At 37.0% G+C, this 23,482-nt stretch overlaps 3 protein-coding genes across 6 annotated transcripts in view; 1 reads left to right on the top strand and 2 right to left on the bottom strand.

The window, feature by feature from the left end:
* Positions 1 to 464: 464 nt before the first annotated feature.
* On the bottom strand, positions 465 to 3,938 carry LOC113683889 (uncharacterized). Its single transcript, XM_027201176.2, has 3 exons — positions 3,806 to 3,938; positions 2,501 to 2,561; positions 465 to 1,994 (listed from the first exon to the last, which is right to left on the bottom strand). The coding sequence occupies exons 2-3, from the start codon at positions 2,534 to 2,536 to the stop codon at positions 852 to 854; spliced, it is 1,179 nt and encodes a 392-aa protein (XP_027056977.2). The 5' UTR covers positions 2,537 to 2,561; positions 3,806 to 3,938; the 3' UTR covers positions 465 to 851.
* Positions 3,939 to 4,746: 808 nt separating this feature from the next.
* Positions 4,747 to 23,482, bottom strand: part of LOC113683888 (tubulin polyglutamylase TTLL7) — a 43,594-nt gene continuing 24,858 nt past the window's right edge. The window contains exons 1-26 of one of the 2 annotated variants that reach the window (XM_089187647.1): positions 20,625 to 21,146; positions 19,044 to 19,101; positions 18,775 to 18,838; positions 18,484 to 18,551; positions 17,823 to 17,885; positions 16,994 to 17,089; positions 16,081 to 16,153; positions 14,826 to 14,921; positions 14,479 to 14,526; positions 13,906 to 13,997; positions 13,654 to 13,726; positions 13,037 to 13,195; positions 12,005 to 12,099; positions 11,572 to 11,665; positions 11,207 to 11,254; positions 11,064 to 11,126; positions 10,420 to 10,513; positions 10,132 to 10,184; positions 9,613 to 9,708; positions 8,966 to 9,199; positions 8,677 to 8,811; positions 8,383 to 8,463; positions 7,590 to 7,750; positions 7,437 to 7,485; positions 6,910 to 7,052; positions 4,747 to 6,337 (exon numbers count right to left, since the gene is read on the bottom strand). In XM_089187647.1, coding sequence (XP_089043773.1) covers positions 6,229 to 6,337; positions 6,910 to 7,052; positions 7,437 to 7,485; positions 7,590 to 7,750; positions 8,383 to 8,463; positions 8,677 to 8,811; positions 8,966 to 9,199; positions 9,613 to 9,708; positions 10,132 to 10,184; positions 10,420 to 10,513; positions 11,064 to 11,126; positions 11,207 to 11,254; positions 11,572 to 11,665; positions 12,005 to 12,099; positions 13,037 to 13,195; positions 13,654 to 13,726; positions 13,906 to 13,997; positions 14,479 to 14,526; positions 14,826 to 14,921; positions 16,081 to 16,153; positions 16,994 to 17,089; positions 17,823 to 17,885; positions 18,484 to 18,551; positions 18,775 to 18,838; positions 19,044 to 19,101; positions 20,625 to 20,982 — 2,703 coding nt within the window. In that variant the 5' untranslated portion in view covers positions 20,983 to 21,146 and the 3' untranslated portion in view covers positions 4,747 to 6,228. Of the gene's footprint in view, positions 6,338 to 6,909; positions 7,053 to 7,436; positions 7,486 to 7,589; positions 7,751 to 8,382; positions 8,464 to 8,676; positions 8,812 to 8,965; positions 9,200 to 9,612; positions 9,709 to 10,131; positions 10,185 to 10,419; positions 10,514 to 11,063; positions 11,127 to 11,206; positions 11,255 to 11,571; positions 11,666 to 12,004; positions 12,100 to 13,036; positions 13,196 to 13,653; positions 13,727 to 13,905; positions 13,998 to 14,478; positions 14,527 to 14,825; positions 14,922 to 16,080; positions 16,154 to 16,993; positions 17,090 to 17,822; positions 17,886 to 18,483; positions 18,552 to 18,774; positions 18,839 to 19,043; positions 19,102 to 20,624; positions 21,147 to 23,482 lie in introns of those variants that run through there. The other variant, XM_089187649.1, reaches the window with a different exon arrangement.
* Positions 21,249 to 23,482, top strand: part of LOC149037059 (uncharacterized) — a 68,195-nt gene continuing 65,961 nt past the window's right edge. For 2 of the 3 annotated variants that reach the window (XM_089187640.1, XM_089187638.1), the window contains exons 1-2: positions 21,249 to 21,433; positions 21,949 to 22,029. In XM_089187640.1, coding sequence (XP_089043766.1) covers positions 21,955 to 22,029 — 75 coding nt within the window. In that variant the 5' untranslated portion in view covers positions 21,249 to 21,433; positions 21,949 to 21,954. The remainder of the gene's footprint in view (positions 21,434 to 21,948; positions 22,030 to 23,482) is intronic. The other variant, XM_089187639.1, reaches the window with a different exon arrangement.

Below are 23,482 nucleotides of genomic sequence, written 5' to 3'. Positions count from 1 at the left end.
TGTGCAGGGTTTTCAGTTCGTTGACCAGTCAAAAGACTCCTCGAGAATTAATTCACTGGCGACTGTTATAAATGTCGACAACAGTAGCTACTGATAGAGGTAAACAATCTTTCACAAGAACAACTAGGTTGTATTGTATATTTTTAGTTACTTCATCAATACCTCCCAAAATAATAAAGGGGGGAAGTTTCCAAAGAGACGGTGGTGCTGCGTCGGTGGGAGAGTATAAAAGGGTAATTTAGTAGTATTAGCTGAGTTAATAACGTAAATTGACCACCGTAAAGACTTTCAAAGCTGACGTTTCGAGCGTTAACCCTTTGTCAGAGCGAATGACAAAGGGCTAAAGCTCGAAACGTCAACTTAAAACTCTTTACGGTGGCCAATTTACGTTATTAACCTAGTTAATAATACTGAATTACCCTCCCAAAAGAAGTTAATTTAATAAGCTCCAGCAGGCTTAAGGCTGTCATAATGTAAAGAATTTTATCTGACACACTGTAAAGGTAAACACAACAATTGCTCTGAAAACCTTCAACTGTTACTAGCTAAAATGTTGACTGGAATGGCTCCTTTCTTCAACAGATTTGACTGAAATATATCAAAATGGATCTAAACTAAAAATCAAAATTGTTTCTGAAGTTATAACACTTAAGCCGAAAACAGAAAGATGAAGATTTTCATCTATTTCAACGGTCCATTGAAGAAGCCTTCTAACAATTATTTGAACAAAAGTTTCAAGCAGTACTAATGACAAAGTTGGTTTCCCTTGATATATGAAGAAACGCTCCAAAATGTTATGAACTTTCGTAATGTTAAGTGTTTTTAGTTCAGCACCTAGTAGATCATTTACACTAGCGTAGTTTATCCGCAAGTGTTTGGCACTGTTCCAGCCATTTGTACTCCTGATCATAGAAATCTCGCAGAACGCCAGCTTCCTTCAGACGTACGTCCCTTGATTTCTTTCTGGCCCGCTTGATGGCTCTTCCCCATTCATTGGGTTCGTCGGATTCCACCACAAAAGACATACCAAAGGGAATCTTTTCTAGAGCTTGTCCAAATCCACTGTTATCACTCACCAGGATTGGAAGCCCGGCGGAGAGGGCTTCGAGAGCTGCAAGGCCGAACCCTTCTGTTCGTGATGGCATTATGGCCAGATCAGCTTCACAGAAGAGGTTGGCCAGACTTTCACGGCTTTCTCGATAACTGCGCACTGTCAGCTGCCTAGGGGAGATTCCACATTCAAGTAAGCTCTCTTTTACTTGCTCTTGCTTTCCTTCTGGTGCACCAACGAACACAAGATGATAAGAATGGTCGTTTAAGCCTGCTATAGCGCGAGCGGCAATGTCGTACCCTTTCAGTTCAAAATCTTCCTCGTTACCACGACCAAATACCAATGTGCGAAACTTCTCGCTTTCTTCAGGGGCTTGCTCTAGTTTGGAGAACTCTGGAAAAATGCCTGGCGTAAGGTTTATCACGTCTTTTTCCTTCTTGTGTGGTCGAAGGCTGCTTTTGATGGACTCAGTAAGTTTTGGTCCTATACCCACAATAACATCAGCAGTCTTGCTCAGGTCTACCTCGAGTTTGTGCTTCTTTTCGCCGTCCGGGATCGTCTTCTGCTGACGTTTCTTGTACATTGCGAGTTCTTCACTTGCGGTGTGCACAACGTGCACTCGTTTGCATCCCCGATTCTTTGCTACGACTTGTGCTGGCGGTCCAAACTTGTGTCCATGACCCATTACCACGTTGAATTTACATTCTTCGGGTGGAAAAGCTAATGAATGGACAGGACTAACACCAGGCATTGTTTCGACCTTGGTAAGGTTGACTTTATATTTTGAAGCTTCTTTCTTTTCCTCTTCAGTGTATTCTGGCACAATCAAGTTCACCGATACATTACGCAGTTGAACCAGCCCTTTGCACATCTCCCTGTTTAGAGTAGATAGTCCACCTTTCGATGAGCCCCACTCATCCGCCAAAGGGGAAATTCTTAAAGCCTGTTACAAATGAAAACGATGGGATGAAAAGAATTTCATTCTTTGTTCAAAATAAGAATGTAAGAATATGAAAAATTGACAATCCTTTTCCTCCTTTTGAGTAATGGGGCCAAAGAATTTGAAAGTAGCTTCTCCAAATTGTCACTGATGGGTAGAAAGTCTTTGCTCGTTGAAAATTTTCCCCTTACCGCCCTTGCGAGTTCGCCCCTTGAAGTGAAGCGAGTTCGCACCTAACTTAACCAGTTCGCCCCCAAATATTTCAACTAGTTTCCTAAAGGCAGAACATATTCTTATTTTTTTGAAATCATAAAATATTTCAAACAACACGCAAATAGTTTTTCTGAGGCAAGCACTTGAGTACGAAAGTATGGTAAGTCGCTATGAAACGCTGGGTGCGACGAAACGCGAGTGCGAGTATCAAACTACGAAATACATACGTTGGTCATTACAGGAGTTTTCACTGGGTAATAACTTAAGTCTTCAATACCCTTAACATAATCATATACCTGTGGCTCGCTGGTCCCGGCCGAAATCTCAGTCATTTTCCTTAAACAGTCAGGCAAAGCCCTAGAAATTAAAAAGAGAATACATAAACACAACATTACCTCAAGCTTTTTTATTGACCTCACGGTCAGAAGAAGATGAATACTGAATTGTTTACATACATCGTCAGGCAGGATTTTAAATTAAAATTCCCATCTGCCCTTTAAGTAAATGTGTTTTTTATATGCACACAATGTTAATGATTAAAGCCGATTCTTTAACAGAGCAAGTGGTATAATAAGTGCCAGTCTCAAAGCCCTGCATGAGTACGACTTTGCTTCGTTGTTTTTACTTCCGCTGTTTTAATATTACGATCTTCGTTATTCTGTGGTTCTCGGAAAGAGAGACAAATAGATGAAATTTAAGGGTTTTACCTAAAGTTGTTTAAAATAGTGCACCTGATTTTTGAAAATGCTTGAAAATCTGACATCTCTTTCGCTTTCAGAGATTTAAATATGAAAAGATTTGTTTCAGAAATTTAAGCCACGCGTGACGGATCTAACCCTGAACAGTGACCTTGTTTCCGTTTTATTATTCAAGATTATATGGAGCATTTTTCTCAGAAATATAGCGTGTAAATAATTTCAAACTTTTGGCTACTGCGTCATATATGTACAAGAAATGGTTAAAGCGCCAAGATTGGTATACTTCACGATCAGAATCGCTTTATGAATCTAGTTGTTGTTCTTCTCTACCTATCCATGAATCAAGTGGATCAAAATATAGCTCCTATCTTAGTGGCACATAGGAGGTCACGTTTGCGCGTTCGCCGATGAAATTGAATTCAGACACATTGTATATGTGATTATACTGCTATGTCAGGATAAATCGTACGGGAGGAACAGGGAAGAAACGAGAAGTGACCCATCGTTCATAGAAAATTTGTAGTTTAGTATTATCAAATGAAACGATAGCTTACGGCCACCGTAAAGAGTTTCAAAGCTTTCGTTTCTAACGCTCTGACGAAGGGCTAACACTCGAATCGTCAGTTTTGAAACTCTTTACGGTGGCCAATTTACGTTATCAACTCAGCTGATAGTACTAAAATACCCTGTTTCTTCTCCCACCGACGCAGCACCACGGTTTCTTAAGAAACTAACTCCCTTTAATATTTTGATCGACTTAGCTTTCCCCATTAGGTCTTTCCGTACGCGAAGAATCAATACAGAAACTTAAGGCTGTTTTTCCTATGGTACGAATCGCTCTGGGGAAGATTCAAGTTGCTGATCATTGATAAGAGGAAAAACGAAAGAAGGAAAAGAACTTACGGACTTTCTTTCGAATTCTTTAACGTCGTAGGCGTCCAGCTCAGAGAAAGAATGAAACTCTTCTTCTGCAATGGTGGACAAGGCGTCAAGTACCACGTGACCTGGCGACATCAAGATGTTTCGTGTAGATAGCTACAACAATAGCTATACGCCCTAGATGGGGGTGAGGAAGGGGAAGGAGAGAGACCCTGGGAACGAGATTGGAACATATTTACTTGTTCATCATTGTTTAGGTGTATTCGTTATTATAAACCAGACTTGTAACGCGACAAAGGCGGATGCAAAAGGATTTCAGAATGTAAGTTTGTTTACACACTTAAATTCAAACCACCAATTGGCTGAAATTGGGAAGAAAATATCTTTGAGTCTGAGTTGATACCTGACCTCAAGTTATGTCTGGCTGGTCTTGAGTTCAGCTAAAAACTAAGGTTACGAGTTAAAGGCAGCCAGTAGTCTAGCCTGGTCGTAATTTGCTTTGCTTCTGAGACACGTGCGCGTGCCATGGCTGGATCGCTTCTTCACTATCCGAGTGAGACTGGGGAAAAGTGAACTGATTCAAAATGGCGAACAGATTGGTGTAGCTGCTATGTTTCTCTCTCCTTTATATTCCTATTTTTTAAATTTGTTTTCCAATGTTGCAAACGCTTACTGGAGGAGCTACTACGCTTTCTGTACAGAGCTCATGTTTGGCTGAAATGGGCAGGACAAATAGTAACACACAACTTTCAAGATGGATAATAAATTATTTATGTAAACAATACACAGCACGGCAAACAACTTAGAAACATCATGAGTTTGAAATGACCGCAAACAAAATTCATCGATTAATTTTTGAGAAACAAAGCACTAATGAGACAAAAACAGAACAGAAAAAAGCGACTTTTCAGGAATCTGAGAGCTCGTGTGAAAGAAGGGACGCAAGAGCTAAGCATATTATTAACTTTTTCGGTGCATTTCTTCTTTAATGTAATCTAAGGCAATAAATATTTACAACCCTGTGCCATTGTAATACATATTTAGTTTGGCAATAAATTTGCTATACCTTTCATTTAAATAATCATTTTTATATCTTCATACTTTCTTTAAAAATTTACAGCATGGATTTGAAACTTCAATATGAATAATTATTACACTATGAAAAAATTAAATAAATAAATAAAACCGGATGAACAAAGAAACCTCAACTCTAAACAAAAATTGGATTGTCCTTAACTGCAAACTGAACTCTCCTGATCCGTATTAAAGTAAATAATAAAATTAAAGAAAGTAACAACAACACTTGTAAGGCCTTGTCCACACTAGTAAAATAAAGACATTCAAGACGTAAGCTTCACGACATAGAAAGCTTATCATGTTGTTATGTTTTCAGTGTGAACGTTCAGACATAGCGCCATATTGGCACCATCGTGACATTGACAAAGCTAAGCAAGCATGGTTCACACCAACGAAATAACATAAACGGGACATACCAACATATAAATAACGACGCACAGGGAAATAAGCATCATATGCTATTATGTCGTAAGTGTGAACCAGGCGTAACTGCTGTGTTTAATTTGTTGAAAAGTCTGATAAAAAACCTAAGTGTTTGAAAGGCTAATTTCTTTATTCGTTTAGAATGCTATCACTCTTCATCGTGATGGGAAATGTTACTGTGCGAAAAACAAAACAAAAAATACAACAATCGCGAAAAGAGATTTACATTGTAATTTGTTCTTTTGGTGGTGAAATGCTTGATGAATTTGAAAGAAAGAAAAAATATTCTTTGGAGCAAGGATAGAATTTTCTATACCTTCTATGATAAAATCTCACAGTTAAATTAATCACATTAATCCTAAGCTAGTCACAAGTAAATTCTCCTTAGAGCAAAAATACACCAAAAAGTGACGAGAAAAGAAAACCTATCCAGCTCGAGGGTTTTTGCGTAGATTCAACAATAATTCATTCAATAAATTCTCCTGCCGAATTTGCGAGAAAATATACAGCAGCTAGACGGGAGAATAACTAATAAGACCGCGAAAATTTCAAGGGGAAAGTCAATGAAGGTGTGCGTCCCGTAAACTGTATAACAAAACTATAAGAAAATTACAAAGTCGAAGGCACATAAACAAGTGCTTCACTGAATTTTCATGTTTGATTTAAGACTGTACAAGCCACTCATAAATAAACCTAGAGAATTGTATGATCACCAATTCATTCGCTTCCCAGTAAAATGTGAGAAAATTTCGTTGCGAGACCAGCGCCACCTAGGAAATGGCCGTGCTTCCATTTGAGGCGATTTCTTAGTTTGTACGTCATGTAAGCCCGAATGGATCGTCTTCATCTTCATAAGATATCTCAGAATTGTTTCCTTGCTTCAAATCTGATTGTGCAAGGTCATAGACCTCCGGGGCCAAAAGCGAACATCACTCCTCGGTCCCTACCTATAACTGCTCCAATGCCGGCTGAGAGGTCCTGTAATGCCTAGCCATTCTTGCTCTTAAAGCTTGTTGAGACGTAAGATCTGGTGTTCTTCGTATAATGTTCGCATGCCTGGAAAGCAGCAAGAACACATTAAAAAAAAAAAAACCCTTCACCAATATCGAGTACTATTCGTGCTACTTTGGTAAGGAGCCCTACAATTCAGACCTACACGTGTAAAATGTGCCTATCAAAGACCTTAACCAGTGCAGACGTTTTGGCGACGCAGAAGGTGACAAGGATGCAGATGTAACTGCGTTTGTTGCACTTTCACATCAAACAATCAACAGGGATGCCCTTGTTACAGCATCTTTAATGAGGCGGTTAACAAAACAGATCTATCTCAACAAAGGTCGAGCAGATGAACTCCTTAACTCAGTCCTGTTTTAATAACGATTGCGATCAAGCACCTTATTGAAAATAAAAAATATAGTAATAGTCTATTTGGAGGGTTGCACAGTCCAAGAATCATTTAAACGCAAGCAGCAGACCTGTTTCCAAAGTTATTTATTATCGATATCTCAGGAAATCACGAAGAAAAATGCCAGGGGTGTCACTATTACGAACACGCTTTACTTCGATTTTATTGAATTGCCTTTTGCTACACGCTATTTCCAGGAATTTAGCTACATTTCTTTACTTACCTCAATTCAGAATCTTGAAGTGTTGTCCCTTGAGACACATTTGAAGCAACGCCTGCAACTTTAGCGTCAGCGGCAAACTGATACACAATAAGCAAGCAGTCTCGACAAAGCTGGACAATTCGACGACAGCAGCTCATCTCAGTCTGGAAGTAGACCAGAACAAATCGATAAACAAGTCGATAAACAGTCGTCTCTTTCCCATCTTCGAGAATTACCCGAGCTCAAAAAAGTTGTTATGAAACATTACAGTAAACAGCCTCCTCAGGTTACTTCCTTTGCATAACCTTTTTTGCCATCAAAATTACTGGAATTCTTTCTCGTTATCATACCTACAGCACCTCATACAAACCTGTGTTTGGAACAAAAACTCAAACCAAATCTCATCTTTTTCTCCCTGATAGAACGATAAACTATTCCCAACTGGGGGTAAAGTTTTCTAATGACAAAAATTCAAATATTAAAGTTATATTCAAATAAGTTACGAATGATTTCAATACTTATACATGAAATTCTTTCAATCTACACACCGAAGATAGCACCTCTGTACTCTTGCTAAAAATTGTCTCCCAAGAGTTTCTACAAATGACAACAAAATAACAAAATTAAAAGCTTGATTACGCAAAATAAAATCCTGACAGTGGGTATGACACTGATGATAAACTAATGCAAGACAAACGTACCCCAAGTTCGAAAAGCAATTCCACAATCCCTGTCCATGACTCCACAACAATCTGTTAAATACTCTAGAGAAAACGCGGCAAAGGCGCAAGTTATCAACTTCAGATGCTCGCCAGACGCGTTGTAAAATTGCGCGAACGTTTGTTCGCACAATGTCCACAACCTGTTACAGAAACACAATGACAAAGACAAGATAATTCTCAATTAGATAATGAGTTTGAGATTTATGTCGCGTGATAGTCTATGTTGACAAAGCCCAAATCAACCTTCACGCAGGAAAATCGAGAACGAACAATCTAAGTTTTTGTTGTGCCTACTGTACCTTCCCTCTATGTACGAAGTATTGAAATAAATTTGATTCACATTTAATACATGTACCGATTACATCGATTTATTGCTCTGTCCCTTGCCTGAAAATTGGCCAGTGTACAAACTCTGTTCTGATCAAGTCCCCCTTTCGCCACAACTTCGGCATCAACAAGAGTTGTTTATTAAACCCTCTGCATGTTACAGTACATTGTCTTTTGACTGCAGTACTCTACAACTACACAACAGTAGGCACATGCAGTCTTACATTGCCTTTTAGTATAGTTTGTTTACAAACCCACGTTGACAGGCTACAGTCACGTTGATAGGCTACTGTTACGGAATAGATGGCGAGTAGCGAGGCCAATCAGAATGCAGCGTTTGTAATGAGACACTTGCTGATTTGTACCCTACGCTTTTGTTAACCATGGAGTAAAGCGGCCCGAAAGAGCGCTCGCAGACTAGGCAACAGGCCTCTTAGCTCCTTACCTTTCTCCGCTTTATCGAGTCGAGCTTCACCAACCAATAGGAAGCCACTCTCGGCTTGTGGAATTTCCAATTATCCTGGATCTAAAAAAATTACATAGAATGTTATTGGTCGACTGAGCACGCAGTTGTGCTGCGGTGGTCACTAGAGATGTTGCTACGTAACACACACATTCTAATGAATCCTGTGATGACGATCAACCACGAATTCTGTTCAGACAGGTTAAATAGAGGGAAATAGCAACAGTCTTTCATGGCGAATAATCTAATACTCGGATACATAAGTTCACCACTTACACTTTCTAAAATGACTTCTGCTTCCTCGTCTGTTTTTCCTGGAAATTTAATCCTCATGTCAAGCAAAGCCTGCAGTGTTCGCCGGCATAATTCTTCTTCTCTCTCCCGGACAGCGGCATCCAAAAAAGCAGCGTCCTAAGCAAAAGGAGTGATTGTGTATTTTATTATATATGAATAACACATTAGCCTCCCCAACCAAACCTTGGCGAACCACGAGACAAAAACCAAATACTCGTGTTAAAGTAAAAATCCCAGCTCAGGCCAATAAGAGACAAATGTGGACACTCACCACCACGGGATTGAATTTCATTGGAGGAGATGAAGACGACGTCACGATTCTATGCGCGGAGGAGCGTGGTAATATCAGGCCGTTATTGGCCGAGTTTGGCGCCTTTTGGGCAGAAACGGGTCTGAACGATGATGACGTCGAGGTCTGTTGTGGGTTTGAAGAAACTGAAGAGGACGAAGTTGAAGAGTCCTCCTTGTTTGTGATGGATTTAGCACTTGGCATGGATGACAAGGGCTAAATGTAGAAATAAATAATAGATATAGAGATGAACAAGCTTTCTTGCCTAATACATAATAAAGAGGGGACGACAAGCAAGTTTGTAAATCCTACATACTGGCAAAGGACTTAAAAAGTGGTAAGATTTTGTACGTTTGAATTGTGGGTTCACTTGCGTTCATCCAAAGAAGAAGATGAAAGCAAACTGGGCATGAACTTAGGAAGAAGGAGAAAGACGACTGCATGGGAGCTATGGAGGCTCAAACACCTCGCGGAGAAGGACGATTTAAAAAAAAAGTAGAAAGGAAGGAAGGGTGAACCACAATGACTGAGAAAAGGAGCACAGCACTAGACAGGGTTGGCTTAGAAAGGAGCTAACATCCTTAGTGAGGAAGGAACTTAGTGCTAAGTAAATAACTCATTTCTACTACCTTTGGTCCTTTGCTCATCGGACGGTTGCCAGATTTGTCGAATGTTATATTTTCATCACATTCACACTGCTCTAATAAATCGAGGATTTCTTCTTCCTGCAAGTCATTAAGTTATGTAGCGTTATTCAAAGAGCGATGGTACTATAATCGGCCTTTTTTGAATTGTCAAAATAAACTTCGAATTGCCCGACGTCTTTAAATTATTACATGCATGATGTAACCCCATTATAAAGATCATCCTGTCATGATGAAGACATTAGAGTTTCTTGGGAAAAAAAAAGCCTAGTGATTTTCGCAGTAATAACCTCAGTAAACGGACCAAGTTGTTAATCGACGTTAACCAGCTGTAGTGGTATAACAGGATACCATTTTCGTAAAACAGACATAAAAAATCTCCGCTGATCTCGAAAACAGGTCGTGCTCACTCCACAAATTTTGCATTCGAGATCGAAGGAGAAGCCCAGCTAAATTTAATTGATATTACAGGAATACGCTGACCAACAACTGCCTCACACCTACCCTGAGGGTGCTGAATGGTTGATTACCGTCCTTTTGAAGAGATACAGCTCTACCTAAATGTAAAATCACTGAATTAGAAAAACAAACAAATCAAATAAAAGAACTATAAACATTAATTTCATTGTCTTCCTGGTTACATCGAGGGAAGTGGAATAACACAGGATACCGAGGTAGGAAAAATGCCTCCCACGTAAGAGCGTCGAAGGGGAAGAGATAAAGAAATTGGATCAAAACTTTTACAAGAAGGGAGAAAAGGAAATTATTTTCTCAGCGTAAATTTTATTATACCTGACAAGAAGAGCTTGAAAGCGTCTGCTAAAAGCCCGTTATACTTTTCTCGTCTTGTTTTGTCTTCAGGAGGATATATCCTTCGGAAATTTCCCTATATTATAAAGAAAAAAGAGAGCAAAAGTTTCTTAAGTAGAAAATGGAAAGAAATAATGGTAAAAAGAAAGGAGAGAAGCAAGAAAAGAATATAGGAATGCAATGTGCAATATTTCCGTGTAAGCCCGCATTACTAATCAACTTGAAAATCTGGAGTCTACTGAAAACAGAAACAAGTGCGAGTTTCTTTTCCGAATAAGTAAAATTACTTCGGCTAAACTTTTTCTTTTCACGCGCACAAACACACAGGAAGAACACGCGATATGAAGGTCAATGTACTGATGGCACTGGATAAACCCACTATTTCTACAAAAAAAAAACTTTCTTACTAAAATAATATTTTGACAACAAACAAGTATGTGCCCACTTGTAAATGAAAATACTGTTTGGTGGGTACTTAGTACAGCTTCAGATTCAACTTGGTTTTTCGCGCTAGACATAATCGTGCGTTTTATGGTGGACTTTTATTGATGAGAACACTTCGTGATAACTATTGTACAAAACGAATTTCATAAACGGGAAATACTGGACGTATTTGCCCGACTCACCATGTTCATGTTCTCAAACTCTTCTCTTGCCGTCTCTCTCCTTAATTGATTTAGTCTCTCTTTCTGTAGTAAAAATAATGGTGTATTGTTTTCTTTCAGATTCAAATCAAAGATAAATCATCTGAAAAGTGGCAAGAACTTACAAGTTCCGTTCGACGTTTATTTAAAATCATCTTCTTCTTTTCCAGTTCCTAAGAAAGGAGAAATTATTAAACAGGGCAAGTAGTGGCCATAAAAATTCAATCACATGAATTTTCGGTACAATCTCTTGGCTAATAACACCTTATCAACCCTTTAACCCCTAAGAGTGACTCGCATCTAATTTCTCCTCACAATATCACCCATAAAACACACATTCAGGTCAGGAGAATATAGGAAATGATCACCAACTAAAGAAGTTCTTGATTGTTAAACAACTTCTCCTTGCCACACCTTAGGAAATGTATAAAGAACAGTATGGAGAATATGTAAACGGATGTTAGGGTGTAAAAGGTTGATAAAACCTTACCGACATGGAGTACTCATTCCTTTTTGGCTGTGTTAAGAGTCTTTTCTGTGCTTCTGCCTTTTCAGCCGCCATGCCACGACGTTTGTCACTGACCCTAAAATATTTTAAAAAATACGACAATTTTCCTGCTTTTCTCTACATTTAAACTGGAAGAACTGAGCAGTTCCCCAAATCAGTCATGGCACTGAATAAATTATTCATTCAGAGTGGTCCTTAATGAATTCACCCACTCCTCCCACAGAATAGTGGTCGAGTCCAAGACCATCCCCCGCAAAAAACAAAAAAAAAATAGAATCGAGGTGCGGCTCTACCAACTGAGCCATCACGTGTAAAGTTTTGCTGATCATGATTAGATTTAACCAAACTCATCATAAAGCGCAGACTTCAATACATAACAGAACATCAATCATGTCCTTGTTAAGAAATACTGCACCTGATGTTAAGCAAATTCAGTGCATCAGTTAACACTCCCCCTTTAATTTCACTATCAAGTTTGGTGTCAGTGCCGAAACTGGGTGATCGATTCACCTGTAAAATTCAGAAAAGAAAGAACAAGTCAAAATAATTATCTTGAAGTAAATTTCCTTCTACCCTATCGAAACTTACTAGACGTAGCTACAGACTAGATTCTCAGGTGGAAATTTTGAAAACCTTTCCCCTGCTAAAATATTAGGGTTTTATGCAAGCTGGGAAAATTCTCAAAATAAACATTAACTTAATTTGACTTCATCTTACACATTCCCGTGTAGAACAAAGGGTAGCGAAATAATGATCGTTTTTCAAAACCAAACAATCCTAAAATTCTAAACACATTCTACAAAAAAGAAGCTTAAAATCGAGCACAAAATGGAAGAGTCTGGAAACAAGTCTGTACGTCAAGAATTCGTAGTTGCCGCGAAGTTCTCCTGACCAAACTTTTTACCTTATGCAAAGTTTTCTTTCTCGGAAAAGGAAAACAACAAAAACAACAAATTCGTAAGGTAAGAAAAATAACAAATAAACTTCCGTGGAATTTGGGTCAATTTCATATGGGGCCATAGGAAGCAAAAAACAAAAAAAAAGTGCAATTTTGTGAGGTTTTCCTTAAGGGGGACCTTCTGCAAAATGGCGGCTGTTTGTACGTACGTAGCCAAAAAACGGAATCAAAGGTTTATACTTCACAAAATGTAGAGATGCCTGTATAATTTGAACTTTTCTTGTTCCAAAATTGATATTCCTCCAAATGATAACTCAGATGATTTCAGGGGAAAACAAATAAAGAAAACAAGAATTGAGTGAACTTGACTTAAAAATCGTTTCAAACGTTAGGTAAGTATGTATAAGACTACCTGGCGAGCAGAGTCTCCTTTCTTTCGTTCATGGAGACATTACAGAGCATGAAAATCAAATTCAAACGATGAAAACTGATCTGTATATAAACACAGCTTCTGCGCGTGTGATAGTGAAAGGATATGTGTTCACTTACTTCTAAAAGCCACGGGCGGAGTTTTCGATCCAACAAAATATCAAAACCTAAAACCTCAAAACAAACACTCTCACTTCCAGGAGGTGCACCAGGTCGGCACATTCGGTAAGAGTGCAAAATGTGAGGCTGGGCAACTATTAATGTCTTTACCAGTACATCCTGAAAAAACCAAAACCAAAACAAAAAAACAAACAGTAACTACCAAGACTAAGCAACTTAAAAAAAACCCACTACATATAGAATATTCGATGTGGAATAGAATATTCCATATAGAGAACATGAATTTATGAGAACACATAGCTTATGAAAAGGTCACACTCATTCCACAGCCATCCTATGAAAACCTCAAATGTAATTTTATCTTCCAATACTGTAACTATTCTTTCCATCAATGTTTTGTTTGGGTTTTTTTTTTCGTGGGGAATGGTTTGAACACATGCATCAGAACATAGACTGTGCCTGACTCTTGGTCATTTTCAAGCTACATGTATTTTCCTGACAACCCCCACTGTCAGTTTTTTCTAGCATACTTTTCTGCTTGTCTATATTAACTGACTGAAAGCCCTGAATAAAATACCTGGAGCAAGAAATTTTACCCTTCAACAGAATGAACTTACTGTTATGTTGTGCCAAAGAAAATTTACATCATAGTCCATGGACTGGAGCCAGTCATTCAAAAACTTTATAGATCTTAAAATAGAAATTGAAAAAGTTTCATCAATAAAGTGACATGGCTGTAGAATAATCATAAATGTTTTTGACAGTTCTTTCAAATTAAATGGAAATATCTATAAAACTACTCTTGTAAACAAAATTGTGCACAAAGCCAAGCTAAAGATAAATGCAGGAAAAACTGATATATTCAGTACCTTTTACTTCCACTGTCATCACTGTCATCTTGGTCAAAGTTCTCATTGTGTTTATTTATTGAATAATTAGTTAAATGCATAAAAAGCTCATCCTAAAAGACAAATAAAAACCCAGATCAATACAAGTGTAGAACTTTATAGACATGTAGATACTGTATTTATTTGACACTCTGGTAAGCACCCTTCCTCAAATAAGCACCCACCCCACAGGTCACAATGTCAGACAAGTGCTCCCCTCAAATAAGCTTCCCCTCTCCCTTACTCACTTAAATAGTAGGGATGACTTTTTAAACTTCAACTACAGCTGAATCAGTACAGGTTAACAGTTTGTTAATGAGCAACCCCCTTGACTGAACACCCTCCTTAAGTGTGTGGGCACTTTTTCAAGGAAACACTGGAAATCAATTGCATTATGACTGAGATATTTATTATAATATAAGTAAATAATAATATACATGTACATGTACACATTAAGATAATTGGATTTAGTTAACATAACTAATACAAAGGTATCCTTCCAGTATAAAAAGATGACTATGGGTGATTTTCACTTGCATTTAAAAGCATTCTTACCAGGTTTTCATCTGAAGGGCTTTCATACACTTCAGTTCCCATGCGAACCTACAAACACAATCACACTGAGGTGATTCCAGGTTTATCAACTAAAGTTAATTATTTAGTGATATTTTAAAATATCCTGTTCCTGGGGTTCAGTTGGAATACATGCACATGAAGAGTCAAGTGGAAAAGAAAGGAGGTTTCAGGCACATTTATCGTTACATTTACAGTACAACAGATTGGTATTTATATAACAAAGAAAGGAAGGTGTGTTTGGAAGGTAAAGCTTTTCCTTTTTTCATGAATTATGTTTATGGCAGTGCTACAACAGTGTTCAATGATAACATAAACTAATTACTTACAAGTCCATCATGATACAAAAATATCCTCAGTGGATCACATGATGTAACCAAAACATATACTCTAAGATCAAATTTGAATCCCTCGAGGAGAAAAGGCTATAAATGCAAAACCAATGAATTCATTAGTACAAAAGCAACAAAAACTTTCATGAACAAAATTAAAAAGTTATATTAATGCTTAATCCCTGCTACTCTTTGTACCCAAATGCATACTATACATGTTCAATTCATTCAAGTGTCTAATTTACTTAATGCAACAAGGGTGGGTTGTTCAAAGCTTGGTTAAGATAACCCAAGGTAAATGTGAGATATAATTCCAGATTTAAAAGCTTACTCTTTGAAAAAAATTCTAAAAATTCTTTTGGTCAAAAATTTTATTATTGGATGCTCTAAAAAAAAAATTTTCATGAAAAGAACTCTTGTACAAAGGAATAAAAAACCCCCAACTGAAATTTAACCTTGGGTCAATGGTAATCAGCCTTTAAACACCTGGATCCGGAATTATTATTGCAATTAAAATAAAACCTCTATTAAGCAGACCCCCAATTAAAGCTTTCTATTAAGCAGACCCTGAGTCAGGTTTCAAAATTGATTAATGTCTTATATTTCCCTTTATAACGAGCCCCATTTCAGCAGTCACCTCCATTAAAAGCCAATGCAGGCACTAAAATAAATTGTCTTTCTATTGTTAAAAACTGCTTAAACCTCTATTAAGCAGACCCCCAATTAAAGCTTTCTATTAAGCAGACCCTGAGTCAGGTTTCAAAATTGATTAATGTCTTATATTTCCCTTTATAACGAGCCCCATTTCAGCAGTCACCTCCATTAAAAGCCAATGCAGGCACTAAAATAAATTGTCTTTCTATTGTTAAAAACTGCTATCAAGTGGACACCAGATTGAACTGATAATGTTGTGTAAGGGATTACATCCTTGAAATAGTCGATTAAATGTAATCAATCCTCATGATGATGTAGCTGTCAAAAAACCATCTAATAGACAGATATCATACCAACAAATTAAAGTTGGTAATGAAAGGTAATGCTCTTAAACTCTGGATAGCTACATCAAGGACATGGAACTTTATCACAGAGTAACCATTGAATGTTTATCATTACCAAACATTGCACAATTTTTACAAACCCCTATTAAGGGTACACCCTCTATCAAGCAGACACTTGGGAAGGTCCCGAGGATGTCTGCTTAACTGAGGTTTCACTGTACTATCATAATAGTAATGTTTGTAAACATCCTTACTTTGTCAAGATATTCCTGGACCACAATCTGCTCATGAGATGGGATTCTATCTCCATTTCGTACCAGAGATATCCTAAAATTAGGAAACAGCTATATGTATTAATCATCAGATTCATCATTAAGGTACCAAATGAAAAACTAGTAACATAGTTATATGTCGTAATGAAATATTCAATTTTTCACTTAGATTGAAGCAAAAGGAAGCTTTATGTATCTGTACATGTTATAGCAGGCTTCACCTGCCCCTGATTGACTGAAATATTTCAGGACAGCACAACAACCTTGGAATAACAAATTGGCTCAAGATTATAAGTAGAGAGAGATGCCTTTTTTTAAAATTATTGTCACAAGCATGGGTCAAAGAAAAAATTCTGAGTCCCCATGAGGGACTTAAAATTTTTGAGACTCAGAAGTTTTTCTTTGTCTCATGCTCATGACAAGACAACTTCTTTACTGAGCTCAAAACTTGCCATCTCTCTTGTTCTATTAACAAGTTAGAGCACAGGGCCCAGTTGTTTCAAGGCTGATTAACACTAACCCAGCCAGCCTGGGGTTAAATTTTAATCTGAGTTCTTTATTCCCTTGTTCAATTGTATCAAATTAAGCTTTTTTTCCTCACAATTTTCTATATTCTTTTTAGAGCATTAAATCATCAAATTGCAGCAGAGAGAATCACTGTAATAATGAATTTTCTTTTGAAGCTAGCTTTCAGATCTTAAATAAGATTTCACACTAACCCAGGGTTATCTTAAACTAGCTGTAATTACAACCTGTCCCAGTACTTTTTCTGATATTTTTGAGCACTGTATGTCGGCAAGTCAAGGAAAAACTGAAACATTTAGATTTGATTAATTATGAATATATTAAAAAGGATGGTAAAAATTTTAAATTTAAAATTTTTTGTCAAACTTACCCATTTCCCATAGCTCCATTGGCTGGTTTGACAATGAAAGTTTTGTGTTTCTTTCTTTTTTTCAGTTCTCTACAATAGCCTTGAAATGCGGCATATCTGATACAGTGAGAATGGGCAGTAAGCTAAGGAAAGTACTTCACTTGAACATAATTACACTGATGTGGTCATATAAGGAAAAAACATCATGGTGCTTTTCTTTTGATCCCTCTTACTAATTGCTATTATCACTATTTTTTAATTATACCATCTAATAGTCAACCTGTACAAATACACATACTGTAACAGTTGTGATCTGTAGAGAGTATGTAACTGCATCAAACTATCCAGTTATTATACTACTATTACATTTATGTCATATTTCAAACATGTAAATGAAACCACAGTATTTCTATCATTAGAGGTTTTACATTCTTCGATGTTCGTAGTTTTATAATATCATACATTAATTATTTCAATTTTTAATAAAATTACCATAAAACTGTTTAATTTTGACTTCCATTTATTCCAAGGGCCTTGAGTTAATCAGTTTAATTACTGTCAAATTTGACCCTCCTTATGAAAAAGTCTTCTATTGATTACTACTATTATGATTATAATTACCACTACTACAGTACTACATCAACCACAATCCCTGGCTAGTAGTCTCTGGAGATACAATTTACTGTTAGCTTGGATCATGAGCATTGATTCCAAAGTTTCTATCAATACTTGCTACTCAATTCACAGTGGAGTACAGTCTAATGCTGATTATGCAGTCACCACAGCTACATGTATATAAAATATCAAATCGCATAAATCCTCTGACAATAGATAAGTTGATAAAGGATACTCGGCAGGGAGAACCCAAGTTTGAGGAACAAAACTGTATTCCTCTGGGTGAGCTCGTTGCATTCTGAAATTTCAAGATAGACTGTTAAGATTATACAATTATTATTGTAACATGCAAGTAATTATTTAATATGATACTTGGAAACTTAAAAACATGAGCACCATAGCTAGGAATTGTCTAACAGGGGTTTAATCAATGCTTGAAAACAAGAAAAAAATAAACTTCCCCTGGCTGCTATTCAACAAAGCATTTGACGTTCCCTAGGTTATCCTAAGGTCAGAGAATTATCTGCAAATTATGCAGAATTCCTCCACCAAATGTTGATGGGCCAAGCTATTTATATTTAAAAGTGAATACTCTGCTGTCATTTCCAGTAACTTCTTCTGCAGTAACTATTAATTAATTACCATTAACCAATTATCTGTACTTACTCTCAATGAAAGAAACTAAGGTAAAAATACATTGCACAAATATTGAGATCTCATGAGATACAATAATTTAAAACAATGCAAATCATAAAATATTACAGCATGTGTATAATTCACCAGTAATTAACTTAATTCAATTTCAATTTACAAGCTATAAAAATATTTAGTATTGTTGTACATTACATAAGTATTACATGAAAATTCACACCAAAATAAACTGATTAAACACTAACTTTGCCATATTCCGAGCTAGGTTATCCTTCCTACAAATCTCACCCATACTTGGAAAATGGTTGATTTTCTTTAGAGAGGAGACAAAACAGTAAGAATTAAATTATTTCATTATTATAAAAGAAGTATTGAATAAATTTGTGAACATGCACATGTATATAAGATACAGGCTATGTGAGTGTTTATTTCTTTGCATGAAGATATTCTGTACACTGATTTGTCTAGATTCCCACAATATCACATCTTATATGGTCTGCTTAAACAACTTAATTAGTAACAAAAATTTATCATACCTGAAATGATTTTAGTTCTATGATTTTTTCAACTGGCACTGATGAATCACTCCAAATGAGGAAACTGCATGTAAAGAAAGTCATTGTTGAAGAGAGAAAAATCACACTTATCAAATTGATTGAAAACTATGGCTTTTAAGATAGATGGATGTAAAAAAATAATCAGTGACTGACATTTTATTTGTACATGCAACACTACGTCCTCCACCAAGTTACTTTGTCAAAAAATTACTTACATGTAAAAAGTTTTCCTATCACTGCTAACTCACCTGTTTGAGTCATCATCCCTTGCAATATACATTCCACATTGAAGACAAACTTTTCTAACTGCAAGGGAGAATTTTTATAATGAAAAAACATTGTTATGAAATAATTCCAAATTTCAGATATTCAGTAATTCCTGGAAAGTATCAGAAGCTGAATCCATACTCATATGAGTTATGATCTCACTTTGCTTTTGATTCACTCAAATACTTTTTCAGAAAATTTGCATCATCCTCTCCCCCAATCAGAAGTAAAACTAATTCAGTCCCAACTAATATCCCATTAAATGTCATTCCAATAATGCTTAAAAGCTTTTTCATGGGTGTTTTTTTTAAAACAGAATTTAAATTATTTTCTTCGAAGAAGCTGCTTAAACAGATGTTAGTTAATTTAAAATTTAGTGCATTGAAATTAAAAGTTGGTGATTAGATGGATCCCATAGAAAATTAAGTTTTTCAGTTCTCTGTATCTGATTTTTATTCGATTATAAACCTCTTGTTTAACTTAACATGTTTTACTAGTGTGAATAGGATATAAATCAACTGCATTTTGTTGGGCTTTAGTCACCATCTTCTTGTTGTGTTGTCAGTTCTTGGTGATCCTAAGTGATATGTTCTTTTTCTATGACTAGCTATTGGGATTACTTTGGTTGTGATTACACTGATTGGAAAAGTGCTCTTTAAGTGATTTTGCTGTTGTAATATTGTCCCTCTCTGAAAGGAACTTTACTGAGAAGGGCTTTCAAGACCCGGGGTTGGAGGGAGAGGGGGGGGGGGCTCAATTAAGAGAGATTACATTAACACACACATGTACATGTGCACAAACATGTGAAGAAAAGAATACAATTATTTCAACAAATAAAAAATGAATTTTTCTAAATGCACATGCAAACAGATCTAAATCAAATAAAGCCAATAAGTTTGTGATCCTTCAGGCTAGTTTGTGTCTGCAAGCTTATTTTTATTGCCTTAGTAATAACTAAGTCGACTCTTCAACGGTCCATTGTGGATGGTAACAGCATAGCATACACCAAAAGTGTTAATTATCAACATTAAGTCTGTGGACGCGTGACTACAATGTAAACATGCATAATTGGCAACATAACGCTTAATATTTTAAAGCGTTAAAAATTTTGTATTAGTCTTGGTTGAAGAAATGTGCGTCTGATCAATCTTAGCGATGAAGTTGACTATAGAACGCCTCAAAAATACTTCTTGAGCGCGCATCACAGTCTAGGGACAAAGAAGTAATTAAGCTCTTTTGAAACCATGTCGATAATTTTAAACCACAGATTCAAAGAAACAATGATGACGATTATTTTGCATCAAAAGATCAACGTTCCCTAATGTTAGTTCCAGCAATTAACGAGAGCGAAACGAAGCACGAAAATTAAGTTATTTACTTGTCGTACTTTAAACCTCAAAATATATGTGTAACGATACGATAAAACTGCACAAACATATCTTACACTTGTAACTTTGGTAATCTTCCACGTACAAGAAGAACAAATGTAACCAATCTTCCTCGTGGAAGTATGACCATGTACAACTACCTAAAGCCCAAAATAAGTTGTAATTGTGACTTACCAACATCGTACTTAGTTGCAGCTAAATTGGCCGTTACACGGCGTTTCTTTTGAGGTTTCTTCTTGATAGAATTGTTTACTGTTTGTTTGCGAACGTGGTTTGTTCGAGCCCGTACCATGCTTCTTGTCTGTTCCAAGTTTTCTTCACATTCGTCGGCCAAAGATGCCGCATACTCACTTTCCCTTCCTTGATTTTTACAAAAGTTGTCAGCAGTGCTTAAAGCAAGTAATTTAAGGTTGTCTTTGGTCATGGCAGACCTACTTTCATTGAAACCATGGCTGCTGTCTTCCATGGTTACAGAACCCAAAGGCGTTCGAGACGACGATGGAATCTCCGTGCTCAAATTGTCTGTGCTCATGATTATGCCGAAACTTGTCCTTTCCACTCATTATGAACACATTGTAAAGCTGAAATCATAAAATCTGATGTCTCCTGGAAAGTGATTTGGTCGCAGACGAGGATTTGTGCGCCTGTAAGCAGAACTTTTGTGTCAGTGAATTTCTATCACAGGTGTAGCGTGACAGAATTACCATAGCTACCGTAGCCTACTTTCGAAACTGAATTGAACTCATTTACAACTTCCATATTTGGAAATAGGGGCGCCCCCCCCCCCCCACCCCACCTAAATTGCATTGCACTTATATTTCAACTCCGCTATGTAGAGCTCGACTCCTTCGTCATATATCAAATCTCTGCTCAATAATGGGATAAACAGTGTTTTCCAAGTACAACCATTTGTAGTCTTCTTATGTTCATTACGGCTGTTCCATTTGTGACCGGAATGTCCTTTTCATCTTTTCAAATCGAAGGTAAGCTGTATTGCGGAATGTAGCGTGCTTACTGAAATGAAGTTATGATGTAGTTACGACATTAATTATTATACGTTTCCGATGTCGAAAGAATCTTGCGATAATCACAGGTAGCAACGTAGAACGTAATCAGTTTTTTCATAATGCCGATTTATTTTGAATTACGCCTTGAATTAGAGAGGAATTTGACGATCATAAAGGAAGGAATTCGAGAATCATTTACCCGTAGTAGCTACAGTTTGATACTCCGCATGGTTTGCTTGTGTTTTCCATTATATTTGTTGATAGATCCTGAATAAGGCCGATGGATTAGTCTTCGAACTCCAGAGCTACAACAAATTTTGACGTAATAACCATGACTACTAGCTTCCAGCTAACTTGTGCGTACCTTCCATACAGTTTATCAGAACGCCGTATTGCAAATCAAGTGTGCAGTACTTGCATTTTACCTGTACAAACAATGCATGCTACTTAGAAGATCTCTTACATGTTTTTTTTTCGTTTGCTTTTTTCAGCAGATTATGGTTGTGTTTGAGTTTAAGGGCTCAAAATTAAAGGTACTGCAAAGGCTTCCTGTGATGTCTAGGCTACAAGAGGTAGGCATGCTTTATGCAGATGATTGAATAAGCACTTTATCAAATGGACTAGGTTATGCTGTAAGTAATTGCACTGAGTTCTACCAACTTGTCCCACAGAAGTGTTAAGTTTCAGTATTCCTGCATTGTATTTGGCAACAAGCACTGCAATTAGCTACCAAAGCAAGTACTTGCAAGAGTTATGTACTACCTTCAAAGGACATGAACCTTGTGCTTTAATAACCCATCATCCCTCTCGAATATAACATTGCGTCACGCGTAGCATCGTATAGAGCAAACATGACATCTCCCTCTTTTTCCCTTTTTTTTTGTAAGACAAACCTGAACCTGTTTTGACATGGAATGTTTTTAATGTTCAATTAAAAAATATAAACACCACTGTCCATATATAGTTTGAGTGGTGACCTAAAGTTCATAATCCTTAAGGTAAGCAAGCACCTTGACTAGTTGTTTGGAATGAATATGCCTGGCTGGTTTCTGCACTTTTTGATGGGGTGATTCTGCAAAAGAGATTTGCTGGACATGCTAGAGTAGTATGAGTTGCTATGACTCTTTGGCTTTAGGGGTAGACTCTTTGGAGTTGGGCATTCATTTAGGTGTCTGTGATTTCTCTGATACTTCTGTACTTCTGGTGTTTGAACAATGGATGATTTGGGAGGGTGATGCTTACTGATTACTGTAGCTAGTACCCATTTGCTTCCATGTTGCAATGCAACCTTGTCACCATTGTTGAGGGCTGGAAGCTCTTTTCCACTGTGTTTGTCTGAGTAAACTTTCTCTTGCAGTTTTCTTTTTTTCAAAGTGTTCCTTGACTTCTTGGGCCCTGTGGGTTTTAACCCTTTCACCATACTAACTCAGAAAACCAGGATTCCATTTCAACTTCTGGAACATACTAAACTGCTTTTCTGAGATTTTGACTGCTAAAGTTTGAGCAATAGGAAATTGGTCAGGAATCTTCTGGAGGGGGCTCTTACATATTGTGAATTGAAAATTAATATCAACACCACCATTCCATGTGCTTTCACATTGAGCTGCTCATAGAAAGTTTGGAAGTAAATGCACAGCAAAGATCTTTATCTGTTATTTCACGCCATTTTTAAAGTCCTACACATTCTATATCGAGCCCTGTGGAGGAAGATTTTTCTAATAATGATCTTGCTGATATTTTTGGCAAAAGTGAAGATGAGGATGATTTTGCCAGTTTCAGTTATACCCTACTAGATGACATTAACTAACAAAGTGATGATGACAAATCCAAGTTTTGTATTTTTTTCAACGAGAATCCTTGCACACTCAAACTGAATACTGGCAGGTGTTGGCTTGTCCAGTTGAAGATCAGAGACAGTAACTATTAGTACATGTACCTGCAGAATCTGTTGAAAAAGTATCCTTGGACATTTTGTCCACAAACTCTGACTTTTATAACATGCCTTTCCAAATGCAGAATAGGTGA

This window comes from Pocillopora damicornis, chromosome 11 (assembly GCF_964200805.1).
Source record: "Pocillopora damicornis chromosome 11, jaPocDami1.2, whole genome shotgun sequence".
Classification (NCBI taxonomy): domain Eukaryota; kingdom Metazoa; phylum Cnidaria; class Anthozoa; order Scleractinia; family Pocilloporidae; genus Pocillopora; species Pocillopora damicornis.
Note: the sequence above shows the minus strand (reverse complement) of the source record. Positions and strands in the feature narration are given on the sequence as shown.